General features: G+C 37.1%; 2 protein-coding genes and 1 long non-coding RNA gene across 7 annotated transcripts; 2 read left to right on the top strand and 1 right to left on the bottom strand.

Moving 5' to 3' along the window:
- Positions 1-1,145: 1,145 nt before the first annotated feature.
- LOC148693211 (uncharacterized) lies at positions 1,146-3,260 on the top strand. Its single transcript, XR_015953349.1, has 3 exons — positions 1,146-1,500; positions 1,630-1,859; positions 2,039-3,260. It is a non-coding gene; the product is annotated as an uncharacterized LOC148693211 (long non-coding RNA).
- A 2,290-nt stretch (positions 3,261-5,550) lies between these two features.
- SDE5 (silencing defective 5) lies at positions 5,551-12,173 on the bottom strand. Of its 2 annotated transcripts, none has more exons than XR_015953348.1 (12): positions 11,969-12,173; positions 10,309-10,938; positions 9,608-9,633; positions 9,051-9,128; positions 8,598-8,635; positions 8,209-8,447; positions 7,864-7,946; positions 7,560-7,616; positions 6,823-6,892; positions 6,639-6,733; positions 6,449-6,519; positions 5,551-6,035 (listed from the first exon to the last, which is right to left on the bottom strand). XR_015953348.1 is itself a non-coding variant. In XM_068483802.2 (12 exons), exons 2-12 carry the CDS (start codon positions 10,925-10,927, stop codon positions 5,919-5,921), a joined length of 1,497 nt encoding a protein of 498 aa, XP_068339903.2. In that variant the 5' UTR covers positions 10,928-10,938; positions 11,969-12,173; the 3' UTR covers positions 5,551-5,918. The 2 variants fall into 2 exon arrangements, 1 of the variants encoding a protein (XP_068339903.2); XM_068483802.2 differs by having other exon boundaries at positions 6,819-6,892.
- A 2,545-nt stretch (positions 12,174-14,718) lies between these two features.
- On the top strand, positions 14,719-16,391 carry LOC137743734 (HrpN-interacting protein from malus protein). Of its 4 annotated transcripts, none has more exons than XR_011069519.2 (3): positions 14,719-14,899; positions 15,503-15,653; positions 16,032-16,391. XR_011069519.2 is itself a non-coding variant. In XM_068483679.2 (3 exons), the coding sequence occupies exons 2-3, from the start codon at positions 15,505-15,507 to the stop codon at positions 16,136-16,138; spliced, it is 183 nt and encodes a 60-aa protein (XP_068339780.1). In that variant the 5' UTR covers positions 14,719-14,899; positions 15,503-15,504; the 3' UTR covers positions 16,139-16,391. The 4 variants fall into 4 exon arrangements, 2 of the variants coding, with proteins under 2 accessions (XP_068339780.1, XP_068339779.1); XM_068483679.2 differs by having other exon boundaries at positions 15,503-15,580; XR_011069518.2 differs by having other exon boundaries at positions 14,720-14,899; positions 15,499-15,653.
- The last annotated feature ends 1,910 nt before the right edge of the window (positions 16,392-18,301 follow it).

Below are 18,301 nucleotides of genomic sequence, written 5' to 3'. Positions count from 1 at the left end.
GCCTATAACTAGGTGCAGTATTTGCCCATTTAGTAAGCTTAGAAAGTGGGAAGATAAGCATCATAGAAGCATCCAAGCGGGAACATCCGGCTCTCTCACGGGAAAAGGTTGAACATGGGTTGAGAGAAAATCAAGAGAGCTAGAGTGAAAACTAATCTAGTGAAAGAACACGAATTATGTCGATTCATAGAGTTGATGTACAAGGGATTTGAGATTGAATTATGTCAATTTAACTCATGTGTAACTTGTACTGTTATACTCATAGTAAAGAGTAATATCTCTCTGGAGACGTAGGCAAGTTAATGTCAAACCTCGTAAATTTCTCAATGTCTTTATTTCTTGTATTTTATTCTATTCAACTATGGGTCTGTATCTTGGTAAGGTAATCTGAATCTTGTTTCCACACTAGCCGGGTTAAGGCACAACAGCACGTTATAAAATAGCGACATGAAATTATGATTCAGCGACTTAGGCTAATAATTAATAATTCTGAAAGAAGAACGTGAGATAAAATGGTAATGTTTTTATTAAAGCATTAAATATTGGAGAAAATTAAGTTCACGTCGTTGAAGCAGTGCAGGTTAGTAGATGCATCAGTCAAGGAGGACGGTAAGCAACGCTTGAGCTAGCTGTTGGATGTATTTACATAAAAAATATGACTCTGAATCTTTGGCATCGTTGACAAAAATAAACACTTCTTTGGCATTGCACATCATATGATGTGCAATCAAATTATATGTTATAATACGCACCATAATTATTGTTGTATCATAAGCTTTATATGCATACTCAAGTTCTCATGTTATTATAAGAAAGAATTATTTACAAAATGCCCTCAAACACGTTTCTCAAGTTTAAGTATCGCTTTACCTTTATTTGAGTAACCGCATCACTTTTCTGCTTCGACTTATGTGTCTCACATTCGTCAAGTCCATCCATTGACCCGTAAATTTTCGATCATGCATGGGATACTCAATCTATTTGTTGTTAATATGACATTTACATTAAGGGTTCCGCATCATTAGTTAGATAATTAGTTAAACGGTTGTACAAGTCAACAATACAGTTAGTAAGTTTGTTAGTATTTAGTTAGAGTTGTTAGGCTTTCTATTATAAAAACAGAGTGTGTAATCATCATTCTTTTTAAGTCAATATACAAATCCAATTTCTCCTTGTAAACTCTCTCTCTCTCTCTCTCTCTAATTCTTCTCCCACATTTCTCTTTCTTTCTGTAAAACTCCATCTCCTGGTTTTGTGATTGTTCATCTTTGCTACTTCTTCAGTGTAGTTAACAATTTATATTATTGATATCATGTCATGATCAATATCAATGAGTAAAAGTTAACAGTCAATGAATGTAGTTGAGGGACTATCAAAATGTCAGATGCGAAATGGAAGTCATATCTGATGCAAAATGAGAGCAACTCCAGCGTTGGAGCCCTCCCCCAAGCTATTCACTATTCAATTCACCTGATGAACAGTAACTGCCCTTAATGAACAGTAATCGCCTTTTGCATTTCCATCGTTACACTTCTATCATTATTCATAGTTTCTGCTTCTTTCTTCACAAAAATCTGTATCATTATTCATATTCTGCTTCTTTCTTACAATGTCTTCTTCTTCCTCAAGGATGATGTGGAAACTCGATCAGGAAGAGGAAGAATTGTTTAACCAATCAGAAGGAATGTTCAATCACCAGGTGGCAAAAAATGAGAGGGAAGAGGATGAGGAGCGTAGAATGAGAGATGACGAAGTAAGAATGGGCAGAGCCTCACATTCCCGTCGAGTCATCCAAGCTGTGGCTCAGATCTGCAGGCCCAGCCGTTCCGGAAACCTTGATAGAAGCAGGCAACGACGAGGTATCGAACTCTTGGATGATTATTTTGTCCCTAATAGTGCATTCCCTGATACGTACTTTAGACGTCGTTTTAGAATGGAACGACATTTGTTCAACAAAATCATGATTGCTGTTTGCAACCATGATTCTTACTTTGTGCAAAAGAATGATGCTTTTGGTGCTATGGGTCTCCTTCCTCAGCAAAAAATTATTGATGCCTTGCGGATGCTTGCATATGGAGCATTTGCAGACCAAGTGGATGAGATAACGAGGATCGGGAAATCAACCATTCTTGAGTCCCTGATGAGGTTTTGTGGAGCAATCAAATCTATCTACACCGCTGAGTACCTCCGCAAACCTACAAACATGGACTTGGAACGGCTTCTGAAGAAGGCCGAGATGCGTGGTTTTCCTGGGATGATTAGAAACATTGATTGTATGCACTGGATGTGGAAAAACTGTCCAAGTGTATGGCAAGGCGCTTATGGGGACAGAAAATGAGCAAAAAGTATCATTCTGGAGGCGGTGGCATCTTTTGATACATGGATTTGGCACGCCTTTTTCAGGGTTCCGGAAGCTCAAAATGACATCAACGTCCTTGTCCAATCCCTAGTGTTCAACGATGTCCTGCAAGGAAAGGCACCAAAAGTCATGTATGAGGTCAACAAACGTATGTATGACGGGCCATACTACCTAGCTGACGGCATTTACCCGTGATGGTCAACATTTGTCAAAACAGTGCCACGTCCGCGAAGTGCAAAGGAAAAACACTTTGCAAGCTGTCAAGAGGGGTGCAGGAAGGATGTGGAGCGTTGTAGGAAGGATGTGGAGCGTTGTTTCGGTATCCTCCAAGCTCGTTGGGCGATCGTCAGGGGTGCTGCCAGATTGTTTGATGTAGAGTCACTTCGATCCATCATGATGACGTGCATCATTCTTCACAACATGATTGTGGAAGATGAGTACGATTATGAAGCCATTGATGAATATGAGCCAGACACGATGAACAATTCAATAACACGTATATATTGTGCTCGTAACGCCACCAATGAGCCCGTGCAACATGAGCCATTACAAAGGGATGGACGTTACAATGAAAGGCTCATTCAACGATATACTGCATTTCAAATGTCAGACATGCACAATGCTCGGCAAATTGACTTGATAAAGCACCAGTGGGCATTGAAACAAGCTGAAGATAATTAAGTTCATTTAGTGTGTTTTTTTTAATTTGGTATGTTTATGTTATTTTATTTAATGTGTTTTATTATCTCTATTATTAGTTTGTGTGTTTCAGAATTCAGACGGAGAAAGAGAGAGAGAGAAGCTTCAACTGAAAGAAGGAAAATTAATGTATATATATTTCACTTTGGCTCGTACATTTATGAGTAATTATGAGCCATGTGTTGGCAACAATTGAAGACCATTGACCATGTGAATGCGACAATGGCAGCAACCGTGACTTTGTTTTTGCTTGCATGCAATTGTGCATGTTTTCTCTTTTATGCATTAAATGGCAAATGGAGAAAAAGTTGTGCTCTATAGGCTAGGTATAGACTTTGGTGCATGCTAGGTAGGCTAGGTGATGATTATGTCATGTGAACTTAAGACTTTTTGGTCTTGGTTGTTGGAATAGTTGCTACTGTATGCCTATAACTAGGTGCAGTATTTGCGCATTTAGTAAGCTTAGAAAGTGGGAAGATAAGCATCATAGAAGCATCCAAGCGGGAGCATCCGGCTCTCCCGTGGGAAAGGTTGAATATGGGTTGAGAGAAAATCAAGAGAGTTAGAGTGAAAAGTAATCTAGTGAAAGAACACGAATTATGTCGATTCTGTGAGTGGATGTCCAAGGGATTTGAGATTGAATTATGTCGACTTAACTCATGTGTAATTTGTACTGTTATACTCATAGTGAAGAGTAAAATCTCTCCGGAGACGTAGACAGGTTTTTACCGAACCTCGTAAATTTCTCAATGTCTTTATTTCTTGTATTTTATTTTATTCAACTATAGGTCTATATCTTGGTGAGGTAATCTGAATCTTGTTTCCACACTAGCCGGACCAAGGCACAACAGCACGTTATAAAATAGCGACATGAAATTATGATTCAGCGACTTAGTCTAATAATTAATAATTCTGAAAGAAGAACGTGACATAAAATGGTAATGTTTTTATTAAAGCATTAAATATTGGAGAAAATTAAGTTCACGTCGTTGAAGCAGTGCAGGTTAGTAGATACATCAGTCAAGGAGGACGGTAAGCAACGCTTGTGCTAGCTGTTGGATGTATTTACATATAAAATATGACTGATGAATCTTTGGCATCGTTGACAAAAATAAACACTTCTTTGGCATTGCACATCATATGATGTGTAATCAAATTATATGTTATAATACGCACCATAATTATTGTTGTATCATAAGCTTTATATGCATACTCAAGTTCTCATGTTATTATAAGAAAGACTTATTTACAAAATGCCCTCAAACACGTTTCTCAAGTTTAAATATCGCTTTACCTCTATTTGAGTAACCGCATCACTTTTCTGCTTCGACTTATGTGTCTCACATTCGTCAAGTCCATCCATTGACCCGTAAATTTTCGATCATGCATGGGATACTCAATCTATTTGTTGTCAATGTGACATTTACATTAAGGGTTCCGCATCATTAGCCCATGCATGCTGGAACCGGTCCACAGGGCCCCTTTTCTCTAGCCTGTCCCCCGAGCACCCAGCAACGTTGGAGTTGCTCTGAAAGTCTGATCAGATGCCAAATGAAAGTGCATTTCAATAATTACGCCTACAACAAGTTTCCTCTGGGCTCTTGGTAAACATATGTACAAATACAAAGCCCTGAAAACTTTGCAACAATATAAGAGGAAGGGCTATGAAATATATATAAGAAAAGTTCATCTCAAACCCCAAATGGACAACATTCCTAACAAAACCAGCATTTACGACCATGTCCTCTGAGATCGTGGAAGATGTATAGCTTGCTTGGGCTCGTGGTTACGCAAGTCAAGAGACACATCATCTTCCTATGAGGCAATCTTATGAGGTGGGGCACCAAAATTTTAGATTGAAACCTTGTTAATTTGATACTTCGATTGAAGGACAAAATATTAATTTCAGTATTAAATTTAATATAGAAATTTGATATATATATATATATATATATATATATTAAACAAAATGTTTTATTTTTATTTTTAAATATGAGTACATTATAGATAAAAACAGGTGAATAAATTTTACTTCAAAAAAAAAAAAGAACATTTTACATAAAAAAAAAAAAAACTTGGGAACATTTTTACATTAAAATTTGGGAAAGACAATCGAACTAGGATAGGACACTTTATGCTTCGTACACTAGTTGGATTGTCTTTCCCTCCTTCCTGGGTTAAAAGACAAAAACGATTTATTATACTTGTTTAATTTGAAAATGTAATGTTGTAGGTATCACATTTACGAATAGCATGATTCACATCTATAGTTATGTATTTAGTATCATCCTTCATTCCATCAGTGTGGAATTAATTCTCAACACATCCTCTTACAAGTGAAGAATTTCAAGTCTACGCATAGGCAACCCAAATGGCATGACGTGTGACCATTAGGCTTCACATGTGAGATAACTTGTTTTGATACCATAAAAAAAGTTGGGGTTTCACCATAACCAATTAGCAATACAAAGAGTAGCCTAACTTACTTGTAAGTCCATGTAAAATCTCTCCTCCCATAAATGTGAAATTTATTCTCAACATGTACAGTTTTGGATTTGTCTATTTTTTTTTTTTTTTTGGCAATGATAATCTATGACAGATGTACTAAATTTTAGACAGTTTAGATCGTTGAAAAAAATTACTCAAGAATTTTTTAGGTTCAAATTAAAACACCCTTCTTTTTCTATACGTAAATAGCGGATGTGTTGCTTGAATTTCATCTCTCTAAAATCTTGTAACATAAATTTCCCACAAAAGAAAAGTTCATCTCAAACCCCAAATGGACAGCATTTACCATGGCATGGCCTCTTCTTTAAGTTCCACTTCTGCTCTGCTCAAATTGAGCTCTTGTTTCTTTCACTCATTTTTTTGAGAAGCTCAAACTTTTCGGGTCAATTTCATCCACTTGGATCGATATTGTCCTCCCGTTCTCCTCCTCGGTCCATTTGATCGATTCCTTCTCCAGTTGCTTCACAATCTGCAAAACAAAATTTACAAAAGATATGTGAAATTTAAGTTTTCATAAAGCATATGGAGTCATAGTGCATGAAGACAAAAGAAGCACAACGTGTTAAGCGATCTGTTTTATGATATATGTGCTCTTTTCCATACCAACTAAAGAAAAAACAGTTATATTATTGTGACCAATTTCAATCAATGGCATTTGTGTATGTACAAGGATGAAATGGAAAACCTACTTGAAAATTACGATAGCGATTTCACCACGTGATAAGATTTTCTGATACTAACTTTCATTAACAGCAGAACCAGACTAAATTGTGCACTTGTAAGTTTGAAGTTGAAGCTCAAATGAAAATTTGAACACACTACGTATAAATCAAATGAAATGCTGAAAAATTTGCAACATGAGCTTGATGATAAAAGTCATACCAGTCGTCTCCGGGCCCCTCCTGTTGTATCTTCATCATTCGATCCCACTATGACCCGAAGATACTTGAAAGCTGAAAAAAATGCAAATTCATGTTGTCCTTGATTCTTCTTAATAAATGGGAGATCCAAAGTCATTCCATACTGTTAATTTCATTTCAAGAAAAAATGATGGAGGGTCATGATGACCTACCTGGGATGCCAGAGAGATAGGTTAACTGAGATCTTAGAAGACGTATAGCTTCCTTGGGCTCGTGGTTATGCAAGTCAAGAGACACATCATCCTCACTGCATTCAAATGATCACCTGTTAGGCCATCTTATGAGGCAGAACACACATAACTCATGGATCAAGAGTAGTGTACATTTCACACCTACTCTGAGCTTGAATAAGCATTTGAGCAGATTTTTCATCTGCTTCCCGTGCCTTTTTGTTAAAATAATGTCCCTAGAAATTCCAAAGAGCATAAAATATATCATTATAGCCTCTAGAATTAAGGGGAGAAGGGAAAAGCAAGTTTAGAAGGAAGGCAATTAATGATAATGTCTATTAGAACGCAGACAAGGAAGTGCACAGCCTCCATCTACGAAACGCATGTGCATCTGAAGATACACAACTGTGCCTAGACTGCCTTGTATTACTGTTACTTGTATTATGCAAGAAGGGCCAAAAGAACAATTTAAAAATCAGATTTCGGTTCACAAATGCTCGACATAAAACTTTACGTGAAGCAAACATATGTATCACCTAAATATTTCCTTGCATTCCCATATTGGAGAGAAGCCTACAGGGCTTAACACTGCAACATCCACTACATTGTTGACCCACAAGTACAAGAATGCTACGCAAAGGGTCAGACTCAAGTAAAGCCATATAACACGAAAAACTCAATATTTTGATCACTCTATTAAATAAACTGTTACAGTGCTTCTGAAGGAACAACGATCTGAAAACAGAGATTCTAACTCAAATCACTACAAGCCGGAACGTAGATTATAAGAACTTTGTTTATTTAAAGTTTGTGTATTTAAAATTAAAGCTTAATGAGAACAAGTAGCATAGTTAATTCCATCTTTAAGTATTAAATCACCAAATTAAAACAAAAAATCTATACCTTCTCTAGCAGTTTGTCTGAATGTGCACGATCACCCTCACAAAATGCATTAAAAGCCTGCAGAGCAAGTGGGGGGATTAATATTCACCTATGCTAAACGATAATAACAATGATTAATGCATTAGGAGTGTAAACCAACAAAGTTGAAGATGAAAATAAAATGTAGACAAGAAAATGCTCAGACTGATTGGGCAATCATATCTCCCTTTTGTCAAGAGTAACAGACATTGTGGTCTCCTTGAACATTCAATCAAATAACTTCTGTAAGTAAACTTCCAGAAAGTTAATAGAATAAGAATCTTACAGCTTTATAGTATTCCTTCATTGTGATCCAGTATTCTTTCGCAGATTTACGTAGGACCTCATAGCTATTATCATCATCTCCATCTAGAGAAGGTAAATGCATTACAAAACTTTATACGGAAGAAACAGAAAGATAAATAAAATCCTTAGTCAACCACCATGGAAAACTGAAATGAAGCCACAAACAAATGAATGGTTCCCTAAGTACGTATGATTACTAATCAATAGCTAAAGGTACCCCATAGGAAAGAATCAGATACTGGATTAGAGAATTAAGAAAAAATTTAGAAGAAAGAAAATCTTGGATGAGAAATTATTAGAGTAATGAAAAGAGTAAAGTTTGTACCTGCCCCGGAAACTCCTTGTGGTGCTAGTGCTACAGTAGCTTTACATTCTACAACCGTGTCTATAAATGGTTTAACCACGTATCCCTTAAGTCCCTTATATTTATATCTTTTCAATTCCCTCGATGGGAGACTTCTTTTAGGTGCTTCGTCAGTTCTTTCAGGAACATGAAACAACGCTTGTAAAACCTGTTGGCAAAGAAGCCCATCTCCTTCTCCTACCGGTGATTCAGATAAATCACTGCAAGAGTGGAAACAAAAACAACTTCAAACTTCTAGCTTGTGCAAAGGGAGAGAGATGAAAGAAATAAGTAGTTCATTCTAAGTTCAAGCAAAATGAGGCTCCTCTAAAGTCTAAAGTGAACTAGCAAAACTACCAATAACAACATACCTATGGGCAGAATGTTGATCCGGACGCTTCTCTGCAGACTGTTACAGGAAAAACTTCAAATGAATAAAAAGAACAAGAAAATGAAAAACTATTGCTGGCTACTTCATGTGTAAATTTGAGCTCATAGTGAAGCGCAGCAGACCGATCAAAAGCTATCCCATTAAGAATGAATTCTTTTCAATCATGGGCCACAGAAGTTGTTCCTACGTCTGACGGCCTCAGATCCTACTTTAGTTTGCCCTACCTATCCTACATATCAAGCCTGATTAAAGTAAACATGATGCCACTAAACATGGTGAAACTGTCTCAATTGTATTTTCAACATGCCAAGGGATTTTACCTTCATTTGATCAATTTCTATTCCTTGCTCAATTAACAATTTCTCAACTGCCTGAACTTTTGGTAATCATACTTCCGTGATTGGTTGGAGAATGCAGTAAAACTAAAGCTTACCTTCAAACCAGCTAAGCCGACAACATCATCGGACTTCTCCAACGTTGATGCTGATATGAAAAGAAGATTCTCCACGCTCTGCAGAATCAAAATATGAATTCTTCAAAATTGATGACAAAGATTAAAATTTTGGGTGGTAAAGAGAAGAAAACGATTCTTTCCAATCTTAATTTATACAGCAACAGAAAATATATGCAATTAGAATTGAAACATTCAGTTACAAAGAAACCAAGTCATCAAGGAAATAATTAATATTTGGAATAATTGACAGAAAAACTGTGGTAGTCTCTGAGATTTCGAGGGCCTTGTGCGAAATTTATAAAATGGCCCCTCCTTCAGATAGTATTAAAAAAAAAAAAAAAAAAAAACCCAATGTATTGATGTTATAAAACAATCACTTAAATCAAAATAAACTTTAGCACTCACTGATTGCAAGTTTACAAATGTCATTAATTATAAGTAAAAAAGCTACAAACATAACCTTCACTAGATAATCAAAAGCAGTTCAATCTATAGAAGCCGTAATGTAAGAAGCAACATAAGAATGTACATTATACCTTCTGCACATCATATCCACAAAGGCCTGCATTCAATAAAATTCACAAGTAAACGTTTTGTCAACCTCAAGAACATCATCAGGAAAGTATTTTTACAATACAAAGGCACAATTGACCTACTGTTTGTATTTAAAATTTAACCCTAATGACATCAAAGCACGAATAACTAAAGAACCTGAAAATGCCATTTTACTCAATGGTAAAGATACATCAGAATACATTCATATTGTCCGATTAGGCAATCAATTTTTCAGTTTCCTATAACCTAGGCAGGTCTCCACAACTAGCTTGAGAGGTAATGGCTAACCAGAACAACCAATAAACCTAGAACTGGAAGAGTGAAGAATATTGTGAAGATATTTAAATTTTCATCATCTAGAGCAATATTTGAAATTCAATGATATCATGACCATGTATTCATATTTTCAGACCATAGTGATCCAAATTGTATTTTTTTTGTTAGTGTTAAAGGCAATCAAGGGACTCAAGGAACCGTCAAGTTGTATTTCAATTTCAAGAGGTACATGCACTTGACATGTTATCCAAAATGAAAGCTTCCAATGTGATATCGACAATTATATTTTTCATTGTCTCCTGTTTAAGTAATATGATGAAAAATAAAATGAAAAGTGTGCCATATTCTATAATAGTATTCCAGAAATACTAAAGAATTCAGATTTCTAAGGGATAAGAAGATTTACCAAGAACTTCTCGGATCACGTTCATATCAAGTTTAAAGCCCTCTCCAAGCATTTTACACAGAAATTCTTCAGCATCAGCATGCAGTTTGCTGTTTGTTGGTGGCGTGGTTGATTGGACTTCTTCACTCCATATCGCAGAGGCAGGCACTTCTTTCCAATCTAGTTTTAATGGTTTCTTCACTTCAGTATATACAATTGTTGATGCTCTGGGTCTACTGTACTCCTTTCCAATCATCCCTGAAACAGTGCCCACTGAAGCAGAAAGTTTTTTTGACTTCAATGTTCTGGTGTTGTCCATTCCATTGAAGGGATTCTGAATACTTTTGATGGTTGACACATCTGCATGAACTGCACTTGCAACATCCCGTCCAGATTCCAGGCCTTCCAAAGAAGTTGTGCTTGCACCCTCAAGCTTAACTTTTGAGGAACTAGCACCGTTTGAGGAAGTTAAATGTGATCTGCAAAGAATTTCACCGGCCATTTCTACATTGCACTTCGCCTGGCAGTATGCGGAGGCTATGTCCTTGAGAGAAACCATTGAGCTAAATGCTTCAAGCAAATACTCCAAGTCCCTTCTCTTGTCATCACAGCTTGCAGCAGGTGTGTTAAGTGCTTGCATTGTAACATATGCTTCACAAAGAAGAAGAACAACAGAATAGCAATGTTAATGCATAAACAGGAACTCCACCATGACACGAGATAAGATTTTCCAAAGCAAGGATTTGTAAATAGAAACCAAATGGGGACAAAAAAATGGAAAGCAAATTCTCAAGCTCTTATATTATATACAAGCTTGTATGTTCAAGCAGCAACCCCAGTTTGCATCCACAACTACTAAAAGGACCAATAACCACATTCAGGGACACAATAAAGAAACTTGTAATTTTAAGCCCTCTCTTTCCCTTCTCTTATTGTCACAGGATGCAACGCTTGCATATAAATTTTCGAGCTTTGATTTTCTTGCATTTTACAATTATAGAGCCGCTCGAATACCCCGTGCTTTCGTTCCCTTTTATATTACTCTTCAAACTAAAAAAAATCTTTACTTTCTACTTCCACCACAATTCCTTGACTGAGCTTTTACCAAACAAATGCATCATGTATGTCAGTATGTGCTATATCCCAAATTCCACACTCATATCATAGGGGATTTGACGTGAAAAAACAGAGTGCTGGCTGTCGACTGTCTAACGCATTCCCCTCCTTTATCCAGGCTTGGGACGGCAGCGTGCATAAATTTACACAGGCAGAGTTTGTAAAAAAAAAGCCGCGAATTCGGAATAGCTCTCAAGGAATGTAAAATATCAAAACTAGATGTACGTACGTACGTATGTATGTATGTATGTACACGTATACATACACACACACATATATATACACGCAAAAATTATGTCATTAGGTTCTTAAGTAAGAATTATGCTTCGTGATCTGTACGGACACACGCGCTCACATTATGTAGTCATGTAATCATCGGCAAGAAATACATATCATATTAAGAATCACAGAACATAAAAATGTGCATATTTCAAAATATAATCCAACGCAACAGTAACCAGGGTTTTAGTGAACGATTTTGGAAAGAAAAAATTACAAAAAAAAAGGAAAAATAATAATATTTTGATGAATGGCAGTGCGGAGGAAGAAACGAAAGGTCGGTTACCTGGAGAAGATGGAGCGACGAGAATATAGGATGAGAAAGAGTAGAGAGAGAGAGAGAGAGAGAGAGAAAGCCCTCTTTCTTTCTCTTTCAAAATTTAGGCTTTCTTTCTCTTTGTGGAAGGCGTTTAGCCTCTCTCATGGAAGAAAAATGGAAATAGCAGAGTGACTGTAGGAAGCATGACAGTACGAGAGTAACACGCGATTTCAAAATTCCGCGTCCTACGCGCTTCTTTCTTTGGACAAAACGGCATTCTCGTAATTTTATTCACTTTGCAAATGGACTGAATTTCAAGCAGTTTTGCTTGTTGATTTGTAGGTTCTTTAACAGATGTCTTAAGTTTGGTTGATGCAGAACAAGCCAAGGGAGTTTCGGGAGATGGGGGATGATATCCTGGGATTCACTCAAGGACAACATAGCTCGTTCACGTCATTAATTGTGGATTCGTTCACACAACCAGGCCAAATGCTTGATTTTAGAAGGAAAAATCATTTTCTTCAAATGCACAAGACAAATACAATTTTAATTCATTCAAGTCTGTCCTTCAAGGCTTTCCAGTACAATATTTATAAGCGTTTACAAATTAATAGACCTCAAGTTTCCATGACACCCTTAGAGCATCCCCAGTGAGGTGCTCTATATGAGGCTAGAAAAGTGGTGGATATAGCCCATTTTAGAACTCCGAGGAATCTTTGGGGCCTTATAAAAGAATCTTGTGTTAGCTTTTCTTAAGTAAATTTTTGGATGTGCTATCTTAAATTTTTTTTATAAACCCTTCAACCTAAAAAGTTCAAATTATGACACAATTAGATTTCATCACTAATGAATCGTTCGTTGGATTAGATTCTCTTATCTCAAACTCATCCGTTGAAATAAACAAACCCCCACTACCCTCTGAAATAATTTGATTTTCATGTATAACACAACAATTGACCCAACACCAATGGGTAAATTAGGATCATACAATTTTGAAAAATAATTATTTGAAAATTTCACCCATCAATGCCTATAAACGCTAAATCAATTTGAAATTTTAATTCTTATGGAATTTAAAACAATCATTAATTGGCCAAATTGCAAGACAAATAAGTAAGAAAAAAGAATTAAAATAATAATAATAAAAGGAGAGTATAAGTATATTCGCAAGTGGAGGGAGATTGATAGAATTTTGCTCACATGGGTTGCTACTTTTTTTGTGGGACCCACTGTTTTTTGGGGCTAAATGTAGCCCGATTTTATGCTACCCAAGAAAGAAAGTTGCTAGCCCCAGTGGTGGATCTAACCCCATTTTCCAGCTCATTGGGAATGAAATTTCTCTCTAAGGCTAGAAATGTAGTAGCCTTATGGATGATAAAGTCCCCAATAAATTCTTAAGTAATTAAAATACAAAATCTTTGTTATTCCAAAGCATGTTAATGGTTTCAAATTGTTTTCTCCAAGTCTTCCTCCTGCATCATTGATTATCGTCAAAGGCGAATTTGAACCATATTATTGCTAGTCCATTATGAAGCTTAACTTACCCCATTTTCTTAGTGTAGATAATATCGTTTATTCAAAAAAGTTTGCAATCCATTTTTATCAAAAAAAAAAAAAAATTAGGGGTTTACCAGGCCTTTGTGTGGGCTATGATTGTAGGTGTGTCATGTTTATTGTCTTTATGGTATATCTGTACCGGCATTTTTCGGTTGTGTTATTAGAGTGGTGGGCATATAGAATAATAGGAATTTATCTTTATTGTTATATGTGCGTAGAGATGACAAATTAATATATTGGATTGTTAATGAGTAATCATTAAGACTTCATATCAAACTGAAACGGATCTAATGATTATCGATTAACAACTCAGTGCGTTGATTTGCCACTTCTAAATGCATGTAACAAAAAAGGTAAACCCTTACATGGACACTGCGCCAATAAAACAAGATATATCTTAAGAGTTACTCATTAACAATCCAATGTGTAGATTTGCTATCTCTACTATGTGTGCTTCACTCCAAGTAAAAAATGTATTCATTGAAAAAATGTAGCTATTTGACACCTTATACTCATCATGTTTCTATTAATATCTTGTTGAAAAAAAATCTTGCAATCCATTTTGATAAATGAGCAATGGAATGTTGTTGAAAATATTTAAGGTAAACACTTACATCTCTCATGACTTATTTCAAATAATGTATCTTCACCACGTAAATTTCATATTTGAAACCGTTCACTTTTTCACTTTTCATTTGAAGATATCTAAATAAATTTATTAAAAAAAAACCCACACACACACTTCGGCTTGTTTGTAGATTCTTTGTTTTTGGTCTACAAATTCAGATGGGCTTCACCCTTGGTTGATTGAAAGCGAAATGAAGGGGTGTATTAAATTGGGATTTTGGAAAATTTTAATTCTTTTAATAAATTTAGGGGTATTCGATTAGGATTTTAAGTAATTTTCTGGAATTCAATGTATATTCAATCGTGATTTTAAAATAGTTTATCAAAATCCTTAAAAATCCGAATATATTCAATTAAAATTTTAAAAAATTTATAACATTTCAAGTGTATTCAATCATAATTTGAATTTATAGAATTTAAGTTAAGGAATTAGAGAGAATTTGAGAGATTTTGAGCATCCAGAAATCTTACATCTTCTCATGAGATTTCGAGAGAATTGAATCAAAATTTTACAAAAAATATCTACAAATCAGTTTAACACCATAAAAATCCATTGATTTATAAATCCATTTTTTAACATTATCAATTGAATACACCTCTGAAAAAGTAGAAAATAATGAAAATTGGAGAAAGCAGAAGAGCATGTGGCATCGTTTCTGAAGAGCATGTGGCATTTGGCTCATACCAGTTAAAATTCTCCCATTTCTCTCCTTCCCTCCGCCGCTCTCTCCTCCATCTCCGTCACCAAACGCTGGGTGTCTCTCCGCCACACCAGTAAGCTTCCATTTTTATGCTGCATCTTTTTTTGTCTGCATTTCTATGCTTTAGTGTTTGAAATTTTGATGCCATTTTGGTAATTGTTTACTTGTTTCTGGCATGCTATGCCCAATGCCTTTAGGTTTTTTTTTTTTTTTTTTTTTTTTTTTCCAATTGCAAGTGATTGATATCTGCTATGTGTTTGGTGAATTACACATCTCTGCTAGGCTTTTCAACAAACACATAGAGAGCAACATACTTCTGAGATAGATTACAGAAACTTTTTGTTTTTGATCTAAATTTGAGCTGAATTATGTGTTTTTACTGATTGGGTTGGGATCAGCTGCTGTCTGATCCACCATATCCTCAGTAGTCTATAGCGGTGAGCAAGCATATGAAATTTTGTGAGGAATAGTTGCTAAGCTTGTGGCCTCTTTAGTTGCTGAGCTTCAAATTGTATGATAATGTTGAAACTTTGCATTTCAAATTCTTGTACTAGATTATTCGATAAGCAACGAGGTTTCTCAGTATCCAGTATTTGTTGTTGCTAAACCGCAATGAGGTTTTTCGGTATCCAGTATTTGTTGTTGCTAAAGCATTTTAATTGGGTTTGGCAGCTAGGTATGGGAGGCAGAGGAGTTATCGGGGATCGATGGTCCATGAGGATTCTCTGGGCGTGTGCAATTGGAAGTGCTGTCAGTATGAGCTCTTGACCTTTCCATGTTTTGATTCTTCATTCAAATAGCATATTGGATTTCCGACTCAAATTTTTGTAAGGAAAATGCTTTGTCTGCTTTTAGTTTTACAATACTTTTGTTTCACAAACTGTCACGCGAATAATATTCATGCCACGCATAACACTTCTTCTTTATGGTTGTGATTTTAGTGAGCATGGTGCGCTTCTGCGTTCATTTGTGAACTAAGATGATTCAAACCAAACTAACTGATTCAATTTAATTGTTTAAAACCCAATTATATATACATTAGATAAAGTATCCGCTAAACCGGTCAGGGTTTCAAACTGGTTAAAACTCAACTAGTACTATAGATAACACCACGTTTTGTGTAATTGTTTATTTTGTGAATTTCTTTGTTTCAATTTCATGGCACCTCGTTATTTTTTCTGATGATGATTGTCACTTCTTTTTAGGCCTATATATGGTTGCTGTGGACAGACAACTAAAGAACAGGGAACGAGCGCTGGCCGAAGAGTTAAAAGCCATGGAGGCAGAGTCAGGCAGCGGTGAGGTTGTTTGACTGTTGATAAATTATAGGCAATAACTAGCTTAGAGCTTTCTAGATTTCCCAAGTTCGCATCTGTCATTTTGGCCATTGTGAGGATTATGTAAAATGTTGTCTGTTGTTCCCATTCGGAATCAAGTTTTAGGGGTTTACCCCGTTGACAAGAGTATCACGATTCTGGTTTTTGGAGGATATTGATGTAGAAGTCGTTGCAGAGACTGTTCTCTGCACAGGAATATATATTCGAGAATGACTTTTCTATTGCGATCCTGGCATTATATTCGAGTAGCCGTGGTCACTCGTATATGCGCAGCGCTGATCCTGGCACGCTGGCTCGAAATGCATCAACAATCAATATCAGCTAACGCATGTGTGGGCAACTAACTTTGCATCCTTAAATGCTTATTTGGTAGTGTTCATTTGTAGAGGCTGTTTACGTTCTTGTAACGCAATATAGTAATCTAGTTGCGTAACTCGAATCTCTCAACTAATAAGTTACCATGGGCTGCAAGTGCAAGAAATGTTCCTCCAATTTCTGCAAGAGCTAGAGTTATATAACAAAGTGTCAGTAGCTAGCGCTGAAACACAATTAGCAAGTTAATATGGAGTTATTAATTTGTTTTGGCCACTCCAAAACCCTTGTTCTGAACCGTTCACTGTTTAAATCCTTGTTCAACCATCACTCGTACGAAAACTTCACCACTATCGACACACACACGCCACGCGTGTTTGTCAATTCTAGTTGTATTGTGTGATGTGATCAATGAAATTGCCTACAAAAGAAGAGGTTGTCCGGCGGGGAAGCTGAAAACGAGGTCCATTTGTTGTGGCAGTACTCTGTCTGCTCACAAAAGTTTCATGACTCCAGAGAGTTCTAAAACAACTAGCAAACCTCGGAGAAGCGCTTTTGGTGCTTTTCCAGTTTCCATGTTTCATAAGCACTTTTTCATGCGGAGCACAAGTTCGCTATATATAAATAGTCATATAACCATGCAAAGCAAAGCAAACATACAGAAAAAGATGGCTTCCTGCAGCATTGGGTTGTTGGCACTTGTCTGCTTGCTCAGCTTGAGCAATGCCCATAGGGTCCTCAAATTCGAGGACCCAAGTGGGCATGGAATGAAAATGAGAATGCAAAAACCCATGGGCCAAGGCGTTGGCATTGGCATTGGGACTGGAAGTGGAACTGGGGAAGGTGTAGGCATTGGGAGGGGTATTGGTGAAGGCGGTGATGGTGAAGGATTTGGAGAGGGCAATGGAAAAGGCATTGGAGAAGGTAGAGATGGGAAAGGATTTGGAGAGGGTTACGGAAAAGGCATTGGTGAAGGTGGTGATAGAGAAGGATTCGGAGAGGGCTATGGCAAAGGCATTGGAGAAAACGGAGATGGGAAAGGATTTGGAGAGGGCTACGGAAAAGGCATTGGTGAAGGCGGTGATAGAGAAGGATTCGGAGAGGGCTATGGCAAAGGCATTGGTGAAGGTGGAGATGGGAAAGGATTCGGAGTGGGCTCTGGAAAAGGTATTGGTGAAGGAGAAGATGGGAAAGGATTTGGAGAGGGCTCCGGAAAAGGCATTGGTGAAGGTGGTGATAGAGAAGGATTCGGAGAAGGATATGGCAAAGGCATCGGTGAAGGTGGAGATGAGGAAGGTTTTAGAGAAGGCTACGGAAAAGGCATTGGTGAAGGCGGTGATGGTGAAGGATTCGGAGAGGGCTATGGAAAAGGCATTGGTGAAGGCGGAAATGGGAAAGGATTTGGAGAGGGTTACGGAAAAGGCATTGGTGAAGGTGGAGATGGGAAAGGATTTGGAGAGGGCTACGGAAAAGGCATTGGTGAAGGTGGAGATGGGAAAGGATTTGGAGAGGGCTACGGAAAAGGCATTGGTGAAGGCAGAGATGGGAGAGGATTCAGAGACGGCTATGGCAAAGGCATTGGTGAAGGTGGACATGGGAAAGGATTCAAAGAGGGCTATGGAAAAGGCATTGGTGAAGGTGGAGATGGAAAAGGATTCGGAGAGGGCTATGGAAAAGGCATTGGTGAAGGCAGTGATGGTGAAGGGATTGGAATGGGCTATGGTGTTGGCAGAGGCTCTGGCAAAGGTGTTGGGCATGGAAAAGGCATTGGTGAAGGTAGTGGAAGAGGCGCTGGCACTGGTATTGGCATTGGGCTAGGTTCTGGA

This window comes from Pyrus communis, chromosome 11 (genome assembly GCF_041283825.1).
Source record: "Pyrus communis isolate YQ-2024b chromosome 11, ASM4128382v1, whole genome shotgun sequence".
NCBI lineage: Eukaryota > Viridiplantae > Streptophyta > Magnoliopsida > Rosales > Rosaceae > Pyrus > Pyrus communis.
This window is presented reverse-complemented; position numbering and strand designations above follow the sequence as displayed.